We start from the raw sequence: 18,385 nt of genomic DNA on the forward strand, positions 1-18,385 counted from the left end.
GTACTAGAACCCAGTGTGCCGGCGCCGCAAGGCAGAGGATTAGCCTAGTGAGCCGCGGCGCCAGCCCCTACTGTGTTTTATTGGGACCTCTTTAGGAGGGTGAAATTACTGGGGGGCTTTTGAGATGAAGGTGTTGCATCCATCCATTGTGCTAATCCGACATGTGCTGTGACAAACTGCTCCATTTTCAGCCAGAAGGACTTATCTTGACATGGTCAGCTTTCAGGAATAGCTCTCTGGCTTTGCTTAGGTGGTTAACAGAGAACAACGGAGAGGTTTTCTACATCAGAACAAGCAGGGAAGGTGGAAAGTTACACACTGACTGTATAATTAATTCTCAGTTGTCGATTAATTTTGATGTGTTAGTTCTGTCCCAGAGGCCCCGAGCTAGTTTGCTGCACCTACAGTGCCAAACCCACTGGAGACACGGGCGGGCAACAGCCTCAGGAAGTGAAGATTTGCCTTCTGCTTTGTTTATTTGGTTATATCTATATTTTGAGAAAAAACGGCTATGTCACTACGCAGGCTTCTTAGTTATTAATTCAATTGGTTAGCGACTTAGAACTCAGTCCTTTTGAGATTTTGTAAACAAGTGGGCACTGAATAGTATCGGGATCCTGTATTCATCTGTATATTATACACATTTTTGATTACAGAATTAGAGTTGCGCATTTTTCTGACAATGAGTGCCACTCTTTCTGTACAACGTATAGAAAACCAAGGAGCTCTGAAACACTTGAATTCTGGGGTTGAGAAGTCCCATGTTTTCATCTCTTCCATTGTTTGGTGAAGCTTGCTCACAGAGGAAGTCCAGAATCCTGGGGCTTCTACTTAGGGCCCTGCAGTTTTGTGATGAGAAGTGATGTCTCATCTTTGCCAAAAATAGAAGTCTAAAACTTTGTGTTTGGCCACAGTGGTCCTGTTCACTTGTTTAATCACGCTAATGGCCATCGCTGTCGTTACGACACATTTCCTCCTACAAATTGGAAGGAGTGAGCCCAATCGCGTGTGGCAGGAGTGCTGTCTTTCTGAATGAATCCCTGTTACTCTGCTGGGCGACTTGGTCGTGGCAGCAGAGGCGATGTTGTGCTTGCTAAAGAGTGTCATCGCCACATCCCCTGGTTCCATCTGAAACGTGTAAATAAAGCCAGCATGATGCAGGCTGAGCTGCCAGATGATCTTTCCTGCGACTCGGGGCAACGTGAGTAGACTTGTCCTGGAAGATCATTTCTCTTGAAGCTCAAAAACACCTAGGATTCTTTGAACTAGACAAAAGGTGGTTCTGTCTTTCGTCTCTCTGCCTTCTTGATGGCAGGGGAGTTATAAGCATGAGACGCCGAGTGTATTCCAAGTACTTCCCATATACAGATGTGTTTAATTCTCCCAGCACTCTGGTCAGGGTAAGGATTATGGTCTCCATTTCTCAGATAGTGAAACTGAGACTCACATATAGCTAGTAGAGATCAACACCAGAGCTGAGCCCATTTCTCCTGCAGTCAAAGCCTGCCTTAAACATCCCTTAACCTCTCTGGACCTCAGTCTCATGTAAATGGAAATGGTAATAACTAATAATATGAGATATAGCCTTTGGCATATTGGTAGGTAAAGAGAAAAAGCCAATGCAATCAAGAGCCGCTTCTTTAAAAAAAGTTTTTTCAGTGCTGAGGGTGAAAAGAGCATTTGCTGCTAGGACAGCTGGAAGGACGGAAGTGTGATGCCAACCGTGAGAGGGAGGCACAGTCAGCATGGACCGGTCCTCAGGAAGAGGCTTCCGAAAACCCCAGAGCACAGATAGACAGTCACTCTGGATTTGTAAGTCTCGCGTCTCTCTCACATGCTTATTTCCTACACGGACGGAAAGGACCCTGTGGACACGGTTGCACACCTGACACCTGCTCTCTCCCTACATGTGGACATCTTCCCATACGAGCGCTGAAGCAGCACCGAGTGATACACCCAGCTCGGTGGCCGGTGCTAAGAGAGAGTCAGAACAGTTGTGTCTTGTGTGTGGCCACAGGCTGCAGCTCAAGGAGGTGCAGCAGGACCTGATGGCTACTGGAGATGTGAACAGGATATCCAAGCTATGAAAATATGAATACATGGAACTGGCATTGTGGCACAGCAGGTAAAGCTGTGGCCTATGATGCCAGCATCCCATGTGGGTGGCCAGTTCACGTCCCAGCTACTCTACTTCTCGTCCAGCTCCCTGATAATGCACCTGGGAAAGCAGCAGAAAATGGCCCAAGTACTTGGGCCCCTACATCCACGTGGAAGCTCCTAGCTCTTGCCTTCAGACCAGGCCAGCTCCAGCTACTGTGGCCAATTTGGAAGTGAACCAGTGGATGAAAGATTGTGTGTGTGTGTCTGACTTTGCATTTCAACTATATAAATTTTATAAATCTAGAAAATATAAATACCATCTTATATTCTAAGAACTTGCAAGCCTTGATGAGCCCGTGTTATCCGAAGGCTATGAAAGCTTTTTAGAGATCAGAGACGGTGTTTGTAACTAATCATGAAGATACCTGCCTTGCAAGGATGTGCCCCTGGCACACACGAATAGCAAGTGCCTTGTGCAGAGAGCCTGCGCAGGTGATGGAAACTCTGGGAACTTGTTTGTCCTCTCCAACCATGAGGATGTCCTGGAAAGAACTGATCTCTTTCTATACTAATGGATTTTAGGTTAAACTGACTTAGGTTCATCTTTTGTCCCTGTTTTCCCAGAAAATTTCATTTATTTTCTCATTTTAAATTATTTAATATTGCCAGTAAATAAGTTGGGATTAGTGCAGGGCTTTCTTTTATGCTCTCAGCTTCTCTGTGGCTGTTCCTGGTAGCCCATGAGATGTGTGTGTAGGGGGCAGAGTTCTCACGCACCACATCAGATCTGACAACCAACCATGAACAGCACATCTCTGCCTTCCACTTGCCAGAGGATGACGGACTAACTTCCAGCCTTAAAGGAAGCTGTGGATGATCACTAGTAAAACTCAGATGAGCTAACCCCTTCATGTCTCAGGAAGTAGAGGAGGAATGTAACCGTCTCATTGGCCACGTGGTTATTTTAAAATTTATGTGATTTCAGCTGTTTGAGAGGCGGAGGGAGGGAGGGAGGATAGAGAACAAGAATCGTCCCTCTGCTGGCTCACTCCCCAAATACCTGCAACAGCCAGGGTTGGGCCAGGCCACAGCCAGGAGCCCAAAACTCCATCCAGATCATCCGCGTGGATGGTAGGGGCTCAGGTGCTTGAACTGTCACCTGTTGCTTTCCAGGATGCATTAGCAGGATGGCGGATAGAAAGCAGAATTGCTGGGGCTCAAACCAGTGCTCTGGGATGCAGGTTGCCCTCAGCGGTGGCTTGGCTTGTTTCCCCACAAGGCTCTTCCCACCAGCCTGTTTTCTAAGGCCTATAGTGACCGTAAGGCCCCCAGCCTGCCCACTCAGAACGGTTAATGGGAATGGTGAGGCATGCAGGGTGTGTGTGGTATACATTTAACAGATGTGGAATTTAAACCATCCTACTAAGAGACTATGAAATCTAACTTGAGCACTCTTATTAGAACATTTCGATGAATTAATTTGCACTTTTTTCTTTTGTAATGTTCTTCAACAATAAGAAAAATGAGTTCTGTTTAGTGAGTAATTAAGTATTACTATTCCATTCTTCCATAGAGTTGGAGAGGAACTAAAAGGTAAAGGTTTGTTCCCATTTGCTATTTACTCTGGCACCCTGGTCATGTCGATGGCCTGCGTAAAATCAGTCCCCAAACCTGCCTGGAGAGCACCAACAGCGACTTCTGCAGGAAGCAGTTTCCTCAAGAACAGTTTCTGAAAGCTGGACTTTAACACTCACAGTTAAAATGCTGAAAGGGCACATCAGAAAAAGTGTGGAAAAGAGAGAAGTATATTTTGATTTAAAAAATTTGAAATCCATGCAAATAAGCCATCTTCAGAAAGTTCATAAGCTGTGTGTAGAATGAAAAAAAGCTGTCCATGAGCTTCAAGCATTTTTACACCAAAATAGACTTTTGATTTGATTTTTCTGTGAGTGTTTGGAATACTTCTTACATTCTTTCTGTGGAACATGGCCTTCACTGACATCACATGACTGTTCCATGCTAATTTCCTGCTCCCCATTCCAAGTTTTCACTGTATGAGAAATGGCGAAAGTCGCTGTTAATCTGCCTGACATCCATGAATTCAAATGAAATATCATGTAATTAATTCTGAAAACAGTTTTGACTTTTCTCATCCAAGTTATAAAGCTTTTGCAAATTAATTCTACAAATAATGGAATCTTTGGCAAGAATGCAATTGTAGATTTGATTTAAACATCTAGTGATGGGGGTTCTTTTGTTTTCATGTAATCGAGGCAGAGTTTGATGGCACCTAACCTCATGACTGGCAAGATCTTCTGAAATGAAGGAATCCAGGAGTCAGACGCCTGGGATCCGATCTGGTGCCCTGATTTTTGTGTTTGCCTCCACACAGGTGATAATGTTCTACCCACAGAGCAGACATTGCTATGTTCACATCTTAACCATTTCGTAGATAAGGGTTGAGATATGAACCAGGGTTAGTGATGCAGAGTGTGAAATATGAAGTAAAGGGCGGCACATCCTTTACTTACCCATCATTGGCCTAATTTGAGAGAGATTTGTACCCTTGGAGAGCAGTCACTCAACACTCAACAGGTATTTCCCAAAGCTATTGAACTCCTGTAAACAGATCTAAAACTTGTGTTGCATTTGTGAGAATCTTCAGTTCTTGAACTGCTAAGTAGCATGTCTGTAAACTTTCATGAATGCAACTATGTTTAGAAGTTGGCCAAAAAGAAGCACACATCGGTTTTATCTGAAAAAGCAAGGTGTGCATGGCACAAAGTAGGCGATGAAGTCAAGTGCTATGCATAATTAAATTGTTAAATTCTGAAGTTAGATTATTTCAATTTTTGGGAAGATATTGATTTTTATAGGATATATTCTGTCCTGTATCGAAAGACATTGAGAAGTTATTTATATCTCAGCATAACTTTTGTTAAACAATCAAATCATAGATACAGCTTACTAGAGGTTCTGTGTTTGGACCAGCACTGTGGCGAAGCAAGTAAGGCTGCTCTCTGCAGCGCCAGCATGCCATAGGGGTGCCTGTTCGAGTCCCAGCTGCTCCACTTCTGGTCTGGTGTTCTGCTAATGGGCCAGGGAGGGCAGAGGAAGATGGCTCAAGTACTTGGGTCTCTGCATGGACTTGGGATTCCCAGAGGAAGCTCCTAGCTTTCTGTCTTATGATTGGCCCACCTCTCCAGCCTTTGCAGCCATTTGGGGAGTGAACAAGTGTACGGAATTTATTCTCTCTCCCTCCCTCCCTCCCTCTCTGTGCGTGTGTGACTCTGCCTTTGAAAAAAATATTTTGTAGAAGCTATCAAAAATGTTGAATAGAAAAAGTGCATATGGATGTAGAATGATGTCTTTGAGCATATTTGGGCTACAATATATAGAAAGTTTAATATTTAAACTACAGAATTGAGAATATTTTCCATGTTTCACACTTTTGGGTGTGTTTTGAAAGTACCTAATTGCTAGTAGAGAAAGCATTTAAGCATTGCTTGTGTTCTATGTGGAGTCACCTAAGGTGTCAATGGCGACTCTGCAGCTGATTAACAAGTGTTTTATGAAGTATTAGAAGTACAAGATGACGTAACACTGCATTCTTGTGAAAAATAGTTCTGCTGTGGTGGACTTGTACACAGATACAGCTAGGAAATCAACTAAAATATGAATACCAGGGATAATCATTTTTCATGTGTCCTAAAACATTCAGATAAGCAACATGAACACATTTCTTGTGGTTTAAAATTTTCACTAAAATTTGCAAATGCAACAAATTTTTGTTTTGAAGAATTTGTTTATGAAAATAAAAATGAAGTGACATCATAGAACAACAAAATTAAAACCAAGTTGTCACTTGGTAAATATTTCCAAAATTATATAATTTTATTACTTTCATTCTTAAAAATATGTACTCCAGATGATGGATTATTCTGCTGTCCTAGACACAGTGGGCGTCGTTAGGCTGTGGATATTGAGTACTCAAAACGTCAGGCTCATTCAAAAGTAGAAGAAGCTTGTGAGAATCATTTATAATTTTGCTACTAAGACATGCTTTCTTTACAACCAGGACCTGAATGTTTCATAAGGAAAAGAAATCAGACGACTGAAATAGGAAGTTTTTAATGAAATTGAGCCACATGGACATTTGGATCATTTTCCAAGAAATGGTTTTGACCTATACTAAATGCTGCTAAAAAGAGGAAGCCACTTTTGCCCTTTGGGTCAAATTCCCCAGTGCTTTCAAATGTTCCTTTATAAACAGGAATACTTCTGTGGCATTCAGGGATTGTTTGTCATGATCATGCCCATTAATAGATGTTGGTAGATCACCGAGCATGAATTAGGCTTGTCTGGTCGCATATCTAATTTTTAGTGCAAACTGCTGGAAGAATTAGAGTAACAAAGGAAAAGGGATTTAAAAGTAGGGTGAGAAATACAAATGTCTTGCACGTTTCTGTTGCGAGAGGAAACAGTGAGGTTGGACAGCAGTGCAGACCAGGTGGTGAGAGCAGATTCCAGCCATCCCAGGACCCTCACTGCCGAGGGGTGGCACTGGTGTCTTCGACCTCTGCCTTTCTGTGATCCGCGTCACACTAGCTCCATACATACAGGCATACACAAGAAGGGAAGTTTTTGCTTTTTGACGTTTCTGCCATATTGGTGTTTGCTTTTATCAGCAGTCCTTATCCGGAGTTGGTGGGTGCACCTGCACTCCACCCATGCCTCCAGTTTGATGGAGTTGAGAAGTCCGCATGCAAATGATTGTTTTTTCATGTGTAGCACAGAGGTTACTGCAAGAGTTTCCTCCTAAATTTAGAGGTATTTGCTCAATAATTTGGTACATTTCTAGCCCAAGTAAAATTCTAGGTAGAAAGAACATTTTCTGTTAGATATGTTTAAGGTTTTAGATTTCATGTATTACTCCATTGACCCAGAGAGGCAGGAATTAAGGAGACACTGGCTCAATCCCAATTACAACAAGATTCAGAAGAGTAATCGAACAAAGAATTAGAATGCAAGAAATTGTGTGAAAACAACACCACGCCTGTATTTAGGGTATCTTTTTTTCCTCTAATAGTTGAGTAATTTCTGAATTACTTGTATAACATCAGCTACCTAGCATGAGAAAACACATTTAATTTTTAGATAAGAAAAATAAGGGTAATATTCTTAGAATACTGATTTCCATTTTACATGAAGAATTGGGAGACTGAGGAAGATGAACTTGTATGTGCCTCTAATTTCACAAGAAAATCACTGCCTATTGTTGATAGGTGATGGATAATCATTAGGTTCATGTAGCCCCCATCAGTATATGTGAAGGTCTTCAAAAAGTTCAAGGAAAATGCGTGCTATTAAATTATGGATTTTAAAGATGTTTTACACCAAAATTATCTTTTAATTCCATTTTCCATGTACTTTTTGAAGTCCTTTCTGAGTATTTGGTGACCCTGCAGCCCGTCTTCAGCTGATGGCTGTGTGTCTGAGGTAGTTAGCCAAAGGATGACTGAAACATTCATCTGGCTTGCGGTGTGTTTAGAGCAGGTTAAGGTGCCAGGCTGAGAGCCTTCTGTGTCTCCACCATGCTGTGTCATCGCTGAAGAGCTGTAGTAGGAGAGGACGGGGAGAGCATACAGTCAGCTATGCGAGGACAGAGGATCCAAGTTAGGGGGCAGGGGTCATGCGATTCTCCTAGGGACACAACCACCACCACAGAAGGTGTCCCTGGTTTTGTGGGGCTTCCACCGCACAATTCATGCTACTGAGGTCCTAGCTGACTTGCACCCTGTGAGAGGTAGCATCTGAATCAGCAAATGGAGACATTTGGGGGATCAATAAATTTTAAGTTTTTTTTTTTAATAGTTTTAGAATTGCTCACAGTGATAACCATGTTATGCTATGGTTGATCCTGTCTACAGCAGGTGGATAAATAAGAACGGAGTTGAATCTTGCTCTTATGTTTCCTAGGAGTCTGAGAAAAAGGGGTTTATTGAAAGAATCTACATGGTACAAGATATTGTTTCAACTGTCCAGAACATCTTGGAGGAAGTAGCTTGTTTTGGAGAAAGAATTAAAAAGTAAGTTCTGATTGTGTGATGTGGTGTTCAAAGCAGACCTACCACAAGAACAGAGTGGGGAGGAAGTGGGATCAGAAAGTGTAAAAACAAAAAAAGAAGCAAAAGTGTTGGGCAAGGCTGCTTTGACTGCGGTTGGTGTGTGCTTTGTGCCCATCAGCTTCACGGTTGGGCGGTGCCTCAGAACAGAGGGGCCATATGGCTCCGTTTACACCACTTGTCCTAGCATTGTTATTAATCGTGCCCCCTTTACTCTTGAATATGCCTGCATGGGTGATAAATTATATATGAAAAAATAGGTGACCTTCTTCAGAAATAAAAAGGGAAGCAAATATGTTCTAAAGGAGCCATTTGCATCCCAAACTCAAAACATGATAAATGTCTTCAGTAATGTTTTTTCCTCAATTCTCCAAAGATTGTTATATAACTAGCAACATTATAGAAGGATAGATGTGAAGTTAATTTACCATGTACATGAATGTCTTGGGACAGGGGTTGACAAACTTTCTCTGTAATGATCCGGAGAGTAAATATTTTCAGCTTTGTGAGCCATATGCTCTCTGTCACATCTTCTCAACTCTGTTGCTTAAGTGTAAAAACAGTCACAGTTGAAATGTAAGTGAATGTGTGTGCTGTGTTGCAATAAAACTTTATTTACAAAAACAGGTGGCACGCTGGATTTGACTCCAATCCAGTGCATAATTTGTATTCCCTACCTTAGGACACAGGAGCTGAATTCTCTGAGAGTCCTAGTTGAAAAAGACCCTGGGATTCATATTGTTTGTTTTGTTTTATATGTTTCGAACTGCACCTAATTTGGTTTTCATTTAGTACCAGCTGATAGAGATGGTTTTAAAATTTTCCCTGGAATTATAAGTGTTTCTCTTTATCCTTTTAACCTAGAATTGTGTCAGCCGTGTTCTTTCCAAGAAGTAGCTCTTACACTTGTCTTATTTGTCATGTCTTGCAGATCATTGTAGTTCCTTTATGTTAAAGAAGATTATTTGGGAATCTAACGGGTAAAGAAAAGATTAAAATGAACGCTAAAAGCCAAATAAAATTTTTCTGTGGCAAAATGCAGTGAGAACCCATAAGCATGATTAACATCAGCAAACAGAAGTCATTAATATGCAACTTTGTATCAATACTGATCTTAGCTGCATCTCCAGTGAAATTGCCCAAGTGTCCATTTATTGCCAGAATATTAGGTGTGTGTTTTTTTTTGTTTTTTTGTTTTTTTGTTTTTTTGTTTTTTTTTTTTTGACAGAGTGGACAGTGAGAGAGAGAGACAGAGAGAAAGGTCTTCCTTTGCCGTTTGGTTCACCCTCCAATGGCCGCCGCGGCCAGCGCGCTGCGGCCGGCGTACCGCGCTGATCTGGTGGCAGGAGCCAGGAGCCAGGTGCTTTTCCTGGTCTCCCATGGGGTGCAGGGCCCAAGCACCTGGGCCGTCCTCCACTGCACTCCCTGGCCACAGCAGAGAGCTGGCCTGGAAGAGGGGCAACCGGGACAGAATCCGGCGCCCCGACCGGGACTAGAACCCGGTGTGCCGGCGCCGCTAGGCGGAGGATTAGCCTAGTGAGCCGCGGCGCCGGCCAGGTGTGTGTTTTAAGACATAGGCTGGGGCAGGCATTGTGACAGAACAGATTAAACTGTCACTTGCAATGCCCACATCTTGTATTGCAGTGCCTGGAACTGATTCAGATCTCTGCTTCTGTTAATGTACCCTGGGAGGCAGCAGGTGATGGCTCAAGTAGTTGGATGTCTACCTCCAGTGGGGAGACCCAGATGGAGTTCCAGGCTCCTGGCTTTGGCTTGACCCAGCCCTGGCTTTTGCATGCATTTATGTGAACCAATGAATAGAAGATATTTCTCTCCCTCCCCTTTAAAAAAGTGAGATGAAAATGAAAATAAATACATAAATATTATGAAAAAAGAGATACAGGTTATAAGCTACGTTTAAGCAAATTTCATGAGTTTTTATTGAATTTATCCGTTGTTATTTCTGTAATATCAAGAAAAAGAACAGGGGCTGGCATTGTGGCACAGAGGGTAAAGCTTCCATGCCAGTACCCCATATGGGCACTGGTTCATACCCTGGCTCCTCCACTTCCTGTCCAGCTCCTTGCTAATGGCCTGGGAAAAGCAATGGAATAAGACCTATGTGCTTGTGACCCTGCCACCCATGTGGAGTAACCTGGATGAAACTCTTGGCTCCTGAGCCTGGCCCAGGCTGTTGCAGCCACCTGGGGAGCGAACCAGCAGATGAAATCTCTTCTCTGAAACTGATTTTGAAATCAATCAATCTTTTTTTTTTTTAAAGAACAGTAGGATATTTGCTGCAATATATTCTTATTTTTTTTAAAGATTTATTTCATTTATTTGAAAGGCAGAGTGACAAAGAGGGAGACGCATACACACCCTGAGACAGAGATGTCTTCCACCTGCTGGTTCACTCCCCACGTGGCTCCAGTGACTGCAGGCTGGATCAGGGTCCCATGCACTTGGCAGGGAACTTGGGCCATCTTCCACTGCTTTCCCAAGAGCACTAGTGGGAGCTAGACCAGAAGCACTGGCACTGCAACATGGGATTCCAGCGTCACAGCGGCGACTGAACCCTCTGTGCTCCAATGCTGGTCCCTTATCTACTTTATTCTTTTAGGTTTCATTGAAATGGAAAAGTGACTCCTTAATTTGCCCTCAAAAGTGTTTACAGCATATCTGACAGTAGGAAGGTGACATGAGGAAAGCATTGTAATTCTTCATTTATGCAATTACCAGTTGTTGGATTTAGCCCTGGCTTGGCCTAGGAACGTGAAAGCCTCTGTAGTCACATTGACAGCACCTACTGTGGTGGGCTAGCCGGGCCTGTGGAGGGCTAGCCAGGCCTGTGGAGGGCTAGCCAGGCCTGTGGAGGGCTAGCCGGGGCCTGTGGAGGGCTAGCCGGGACCTGTGGTGGGCTAGCTGGGGCCTGTGGTGGGCTAGCCGGGCCTGTGGTGGGCTAGCCGGGCCTGTGGAGGGCTAGCCGGGCCTGTGGTGGGCTAGCCGGGGCCTGTGGTGGGCTAGCCAGGGCCTGTGGAGGGCTAGCCGGGCCTGTGGAGGGCTAGCCGGGCCTGTGGAGGGCTAGCCGGGCCTGGGGTGGGCTAGCCGGGGCCTGTGGTGGGCTAGCCGGGGCCTGTGGTGGGCTAGCTGGGGCCTGTGGAGGGCTAGCCGGGGCCTGTGGTGGGCTAGCTGGGCCTGTGAAGGGCCTGGTACAGCAGTGCCTCCTTGGAGGAGGTTCTGAACAGAGTGGTACTGAATCATTCCACAGCCATGTGGGGTAAGGATTGTTAGTGTCTCCATTTTACAGATGGGAAAGCAAACACACAAAGGGCTTAACTCTGGAGACCAAGGTCATAAAGCTAGTATGCTTGGGTTCGAACCTGTCCTCCTCACTACACCATCGGCCATTAGCCTCTAGGAATTTGTCTTTTGAATAAAAGAAAAAAATAGGCTACGAGAATTCAGGAACATCTGTACAAGATAGGATGCCGGGGGATTGCTGAATGGTGGAGGAAAGGCTGCAGGCGAGACTGAGGGAAATCTAAAGCAAAAAAGTATCCGCCTCTCTGAGGACGGGATGGGATAGCTGGGCGAAGAGCTGACCACGCCAGGCATCAGTAGGTGGGAGCCCCTGTGTGTGGAAGTGGAGGAATTAGGGATGACCGTGGCAATGCCCGGAGATGAGGCACGTGCTGCAGGCCCTTGAGCGGATAGAAGAAAGATGAGGAGGATGCACTGGCGGCAAGAAGGAGATGTGGAGTCGGGGCAAGACCAAGGAAGCAAGATCATGTTGGGTAAAACTGTCTGTATTCCTGCGTCTCTGAAAGACAAATGTGGCTGTTGTGCACTTGCCAGTACTAAAGGAAATGTGTCTGTCGAGAACAGAGGGCAGATGGATCTAAACAGGCCCCCAGCTCCACAGTTCCTCTGAGGGGCAGCTGTGCCCAGCACAGCTGTGGTGGCCGCGGCTCAGACGTGTATTCAGCCCATGAACAGAGCACTGTTCTGCCCAGCTGCAGCACAGGAAGGCTCATGAGGCTCGACTCCTATTAATTCTTTGGCCATTCATTATTACAGTGACCTTAGAGTCCCTGCTGGGCATTCAAGTGGGATGTCATGTGTAACTCTGTTGGAATTTCATTGTAATTCAGTGTTTAAGACCCAGTAAAACTTTTATCCAACTTTTAGCAACTGGCAGATAAATAGACTTACATGAAACGGAGAGCAAGGCGTCCTTGATCAGGATGGAAGGACCCAGGTGGTGTTGCACTTACGTGGAGGAAACTCTGTTTCCTCTTCCCTGTTCTTCTCTGCCTTCTCTGATATCATGTGAATTTAAATACCTGTATACATGAGGCTAAAACATTCATGCAACCTGCAGCATTTCTATTACCCTGGACTGTAGCCAGGAGGGGTCTGAAGCACCATATGTGTTGCGTGTTCTATCATTATGGAGTGGTGGCTTCAACCCCTGTATATCCTTCAGTGGTTAGGAAAATCTCCAAGGATGAGATCATGAGGTTCAGGTAGACCTAGAAAGACAGAGAATTTATTCTTGCAGAGGGCACATGCCTAAGGAGGAAGACTGTCCTGGCTGGGAAGTGGTGTTGAGAAAACAGGTTTAGTATGGTGGAATCACAAGGAGGCCGTGGAGAAGGCTAGACTGATGTATCATGTGTGTCACTGGTTGTTCCGTGTCAAGAGGGACACAGTGTGATGGCTACAGAGAGGCCAGAGGCCAGGTGTGATGGGAACCTTCACCAGCCAGCATATGAATCAAGCAGGTGAGAAGGAAAGAGTCTTGCAAGGACGATCTACAGGAGTTGATGATCTGTTGATGATCTTCCATGGGAAGAATAGTCACAGGACTTCATTTGTCCAGCCCTGAGAAGTAAGGGAAGTAATGAACATACTGACACAGAAGTCAGCATCAAAGGGGCCACCAGTAGGGACGGGAAACAGAGAAGGTAGCTGTACCCATCGGATTGCGGAGGGTCGCGATCATTTTGTTAGGTGCTTTGAAATTGACAAAGGTAACATTCTTCCATGTTGGGGGATTCCTTGAATTTCATTAAGAAAGTTAGCTCATTTATTTCATAACTGCCCACGTTAGGGATATGAGTATTCTTAGGATTCAGGTTGCTCCCAGGTCAGAGCCACTGGAAAAAAACCTATGCAGAAATATTACACATTATGTGATGCCAAGCTGGGAAAAGCTTTGACTTAATGTTCCTCCGAGTGGTTCATGGAAGATCAGCTGTGCAGTATTCCTGATAAATGGGAACAATATCCTGGAAGCTTGAGTGCTGGCATATCATTACTAGTGTCCTAGAGTTAAGTCCTCCGGAATATAAGCAAGGATTTGCAACTGGATGAAATAAGTAACACAAGTCTTCCTTCATTTCCCAAAGTGCTGAGATAGCGGTGACCAACAGGGGCTCTTTTTTTTTTTTTTTTTTTTTTAGAAAACTTTTATTTAATAAATATGAATTTTGAAAGTACAACATTTGGATTATAGCATTTCCCCTCCCATAATCACCCTCCCACCTGCAAACCATCTCATCTCCTACTTCCTCTCCCATCCCATTCTTCATTAAGATTCATTTTCAATTATCTTTATATACAGAAGATCAACTTAGTATATACTAAGTAAAGATTTCAACAGTTTGCACCCACACAGACACACAACGTATAAAGTATTGTTTGAAAGCTAGTTTTACCATTAATTCTCATAGTACAACACATTAAGGACAGAGATCCTACATAGGGAGTAAGAGAAACAGGGGCTCTTAAGCCAAATTTCTGAGTTTAGGCCCTGGTTCTGCCATCTATCCTGGGAGTAAGTCATCTTGGGAGACACATTTAATTTTCATGCCATAGAGTCTCACCAGTAGAACTGGAATAATTCCCACCTTAGAACATTTTTAAGAGAATTAATGCATCCATATAAAATCTTTATACCAGTTTATATATAGTAATCACTTAAAATATTGAATATTTTTAGGAAATTTCCTTATCTTTCTTCCTTCTTCCTCTCTGTCATAAATAAACATTTCCCTTTGAAAAATATTTTAACACTACAATTGTGGGCTCCTGGAGGAAAAATGCCTTAGTCACTGACAGACACTGGAAGAGTGCCTGGCACGTAATACCATGTCTGGCTTCCAGAATGTAAGTACACATGGCATTCCACATGTGTGTGTGTGCACACATGTGTCTTTAGGACTGTACTTATTGGGAGAGAATTGGTATTTTGATAAGTTTTAGACTTTCTAATATGTTAGCTTGGTATTTTCAATCATCTCATTAGGTGAGCTTTGATGTATCACAGTGTTTCAGCGTTTTCTGTATGGAAGTCTGGCACATTTTTGTGAGTTGTATTCCTAGGTACTTGATTTGTTTGGTCTTAATTTAAATGGAATTTTTTTTCAGACTTAATTTTCTTCTGTTAATTGGTACGTAGAAGTAAAAATTTTCTTATATTGACTTCATATCTAATAACTCCAGTAAACCTAATTCTCAATTTTCAAAGGAAGATTAGTGTTTTGGGTTTACTATTAGATAAAATATTGAATTTTACTACTTACTATGATAAACTGTCTGAAACTATTTTTCCCATCTGTATTTTCCAGTCATTATGCCTGTTACTTTGGTTTCTTGCCTTCCTATACTGGTTGTTAGCTCCAGATCCATGTTGGATAGAATTGGTATTGGTGCCCATTCTTCTCTCCCATGTCAACTCAAAGAGAAGCTTTCAACATTTCATACTTGAGAACTATGCTTGCTGTAGTATTTTATAAAAATACTTTAGCATTAAGGACATTTTCTTTAATTCCTAGTTTGCTGAGAGTTTTTATCTTGAAATTAAGTTGAATTTTGTCAACCATTTTTCCACATTCCTTGAGATGGTCATATGTTCCTTCTCCCTTATTTTTATTAATTTTTTGAATTATTGTGATTTTTAGATGGTAAGCCTATCTCACAGTCCTGGAATAAATCCAACCTTGCTGTGTTACACAATTCTTTTGTATTGTTGGATTTTATTTACTGTTTAGTGGCTTTGGATTTTTGCAGCTATGATCATCAGTGAAATTGTCTTATAATTTTCTGTTCTTGAAAAATTCCTTATAAATAGAAGGTTATTCTAAACTCATAACACAAGACTGGGTGTATTTTGTCTTTATTCACTGGAAGTGTTTGTGTAAGTCTGGCATCATTTCTTTCAAAATTTTCTTTCTTGGTGTAAGTTTATAAAATGTATTATACTCAGTTTATATAATATATGCGTGTATATATCTATTCAGTCTTTATTTCTTATCTGTAAGCTGTAATTTTCAAGGAACTTTTGTTTAAATTTTCTACATTTTGGTATAAAGTTACTTATAAAATCCTCTTAATAAGATCTGTAGCATCGTACATTTTTATTCTTAGTTTTTTTTTTCTCTTCAGGGATTTATCATTAATTATTGCTCTTTATTTTTGCCTTCTGTTTTGGGAATTCATTTATTGCTGTTTTTCATACTCATTAATGTGGGATATTAGAACATTTATTTTCAATCTTCTTTCCTCACTTAAAAATGTGAAGTTCTGATTTTTTTTCCATAGAAACATCTGGGTGTATATTAATCGTATTATTCTTTAAGGTTTGTCAAAGCTATTTTTTAAGTAAACATTTTTGTTTCTTCCTTAGCCAAGAGGGATATTAACTTCCAACATGTTTGGGTGGTTTTATCGTCATGGTTTTTTTCTCTGATTTCTAGTTTGGTTTCTCTATTTCTGAATAGAAACAAAAATCAGAAGTTGTGATCTGCAATGACCTCTATCTATAAGTGTTTCATATCACCTTAACTAGATTATTGGGTGCATTGCACTATGTATGTTGATTAAATATGATGATTGTTTTCAGATCTTACGTTTGTCCTGATTTTTGTTTTTGATTGGCTTCCTCTATTACTTAGAAATGTTTAAAGTTTCCACAATAGCTATGGATTCTTCTATTTCTTTCTGTAGTTTTATGTTTTCCTTTCTGTAGTTTAGAGCTATGTTATTTGGTTTTTATGTGTAAAATTTTCTTAGTAAATGGATCATTAATGCATGCATCTGACATCACAAACAAAATTTTTGCCTAAATGTATATTGACTAATAGTAATGTAGTGCTACCATTTTTGTTTTTCCCCAATACATCCCTTTCTATATTTTTCTGTCAAACTCTTATTTCATATCTCTCCTGAATCTGAAAAAAATCACAATTTTAATCGTAGCATAGAGCCTATGTGAATTTATGGTAGTTACTAATATAATTAGAGTTATGTCTCTCCATCTCAAGGACACTCTTTGTTCTTCTTTGGTTTCTTTTTCTTTCCCCTATATATTTTTCCTCTGTTAACAGCATAATTTGCAACACTCTAATATTGTTGCTTGTGTTGTCTTCCTAGTCAATGCAGGAAACTTGTTAATCTGTATTCCATATCTCTGGTTCTGTCATCTAGATGTTGGTTCTCTATAATGTGATACCTTCTGAGAATTTTCTGCAGAACTTGTTCAAACACAGGTTCTTTTGCCACTTAAAACCCTGTTAATTCATCTATCGAATTATTTCTAACTTTAATACTCCTAGTTTTCATTTTTCAAAGTTCTACTTGGTTGGTTTGTTTTTGACAGGCAGAGTGGACAGTGAGAGACAGAGAGAAAGGTCTTCCTTTTCCATTGGTTCATCCCCCAATGGCCACTGCAGCCAGTGCACCACGCTGATCCAAAGCCAGGAGCCAGGTGCTTCTCCTGGTCTCCCATGGCGTGCAGGGCCCAAGGACCTGGGCCATCCTCCACTGCCCTCCCGGGCCACAGCAGAGAGCTGGACAGGAAGAGGAGCAACCGGGACAGAATCCGGAGCCCTGACCAGGACTAGAACCCGGGGTGCTGGCGCCGCAGGCAGAGGATTAGCCTATTGAGACGTGGCACCTGCTGGTTTGTTTTTTAAATCTTGATCATTTTTCATTGACTCTTCATTGGTCACATTTTAATTTTTCCATTCTCTAAAATTCCATTTCAGAATTTTAATGTTAAGTAATGTTTTTAATGTGCTATGTAATGCCTCCGTGCAGTCTGTTTTGATTTGGGGTTTTGCTGCCTGTTACTCCTGCAACTCCCACTCTTGGTCTCATGTGTCCTGTGTGTTCTTACTTTTCACAGTGGATTCAGGTTCCTTGGATTTCATAGGAAGCACTCAGCATCTGGGATGAGAGTTTATTTCCCTAGAAAGAATTACCTTTTTTTTTTTTAAAGATTTTATTTGAGAGGTAGAGTTACAGACAGTGAGAGGGAGAGACAGAAAGGTCTTCCTTCCGCTGGTTCACTTCCCAAATGGCAGCAACCACTGGAGCTATGCCAATCTGAAGCCAGGAGCCAGGAGCTTCTTCCTGGTCTCCCATGTGGGTGCAGGGGCCCAAGCACTTGGGCCATCCTCTACTGCCCTCCTGGGCCACAGCAGAGAGCTGGATTGGAAGAGCAGGGACTGGGACTAAAACTGGCACCCACATGGGATGCCGGCACTGCGGGTGGAGGATTAACCTACTGTGCCATGGCGCCGGTCCCAAGGATTACTTCTTGTGCATCTCTTATGGCTCCTACGAACCTGGGACACTTGTTTTTTAAATCAAACGTTGAGGCAGGCATTGTGGAGTAGGTTAAGATGTGACTTGCAATATCCCATATCAGAATGTCCTGGCTCCTTACTTTCCATCCAGCTTCCTAATAATACACTTGGGATGCAGTATGTGATAATCCAAGTATTTGAGCACCTGCCACCCACGTGGGAGACCTGTACAGTGTTCTTCCTCTTAGCTTCAGCTTGACCTCATCCTAACTATTGCTGGCATTTGGGGAATGAACCACTGGATGGAAGATCTCTCTTGCTGTTGCAATTTCTTTTAAAACAGTAATTCAATATATTTCTATAGCTTTTTTATCATCAAGATGCTGGCATAACATTTCCTATTTATGTCATATTTGTTCAATAAGTATAAGAAAAACGAGAGTAGCTAACACTTATTAAATAATTATCGCTTGTATTTTTTTGACATGCAGTTAAACAGAAAGGTTGCCTTATATTTTTTAAATGTTTTATATTGATTAGTTTATTGAATCCCTTCACATTATATGA

The 18,385-nt window shown here is 42.2% G+C and overlaps 1 protein-coding gene across 6 annotated transcripts in view; it reads left to right on the plus strand.

Moving 5' to 3' along the window:
* MCTP2 (multiple C2 and transmembrane domain containing 2) overlaps positions 1 to 18,385 on the plus strand; it is a 249,464-nt gene that overhangs the window by 211,900 nt on the left and 19,179 nt on the right. For 5 of the 6 annotated variants that reach the window (XM_017350418.3, XM_051822987.2, XM_070053488.1 and 2 more), the window contains one exon: positions 8,080 to 8,189. The exons of the other annotated variant lie outside the window; for it this stretch is intronic. In XM_017350418.3, coding sequence (XP_017205907.2) covers positions 8,080 to 8,189 — 110 coding nt within the window. The remainder of the gene's footprint in view (positions 1 to 8,079; positions 8,190 to 18,385) is intronic. 6 annotated transcript variants of the gene reach the window in all.

The sequence above is a fragment of the Oryctolagus cuniculus genome, chromosome 12, assembly GCF_964237555.1.
Source record: "Oryctolagus cuniculus chromosome 12, mOryCun1.1, whole genome shotgun sequence".
NCBI classification, from domain to species: domain Eukaryota; kingdom Metazoa; phylum Chordata; class Mammalia; order Lagomorpha; family Leporidae; genus Oryctolagus; species Oryctolagus cuniculus.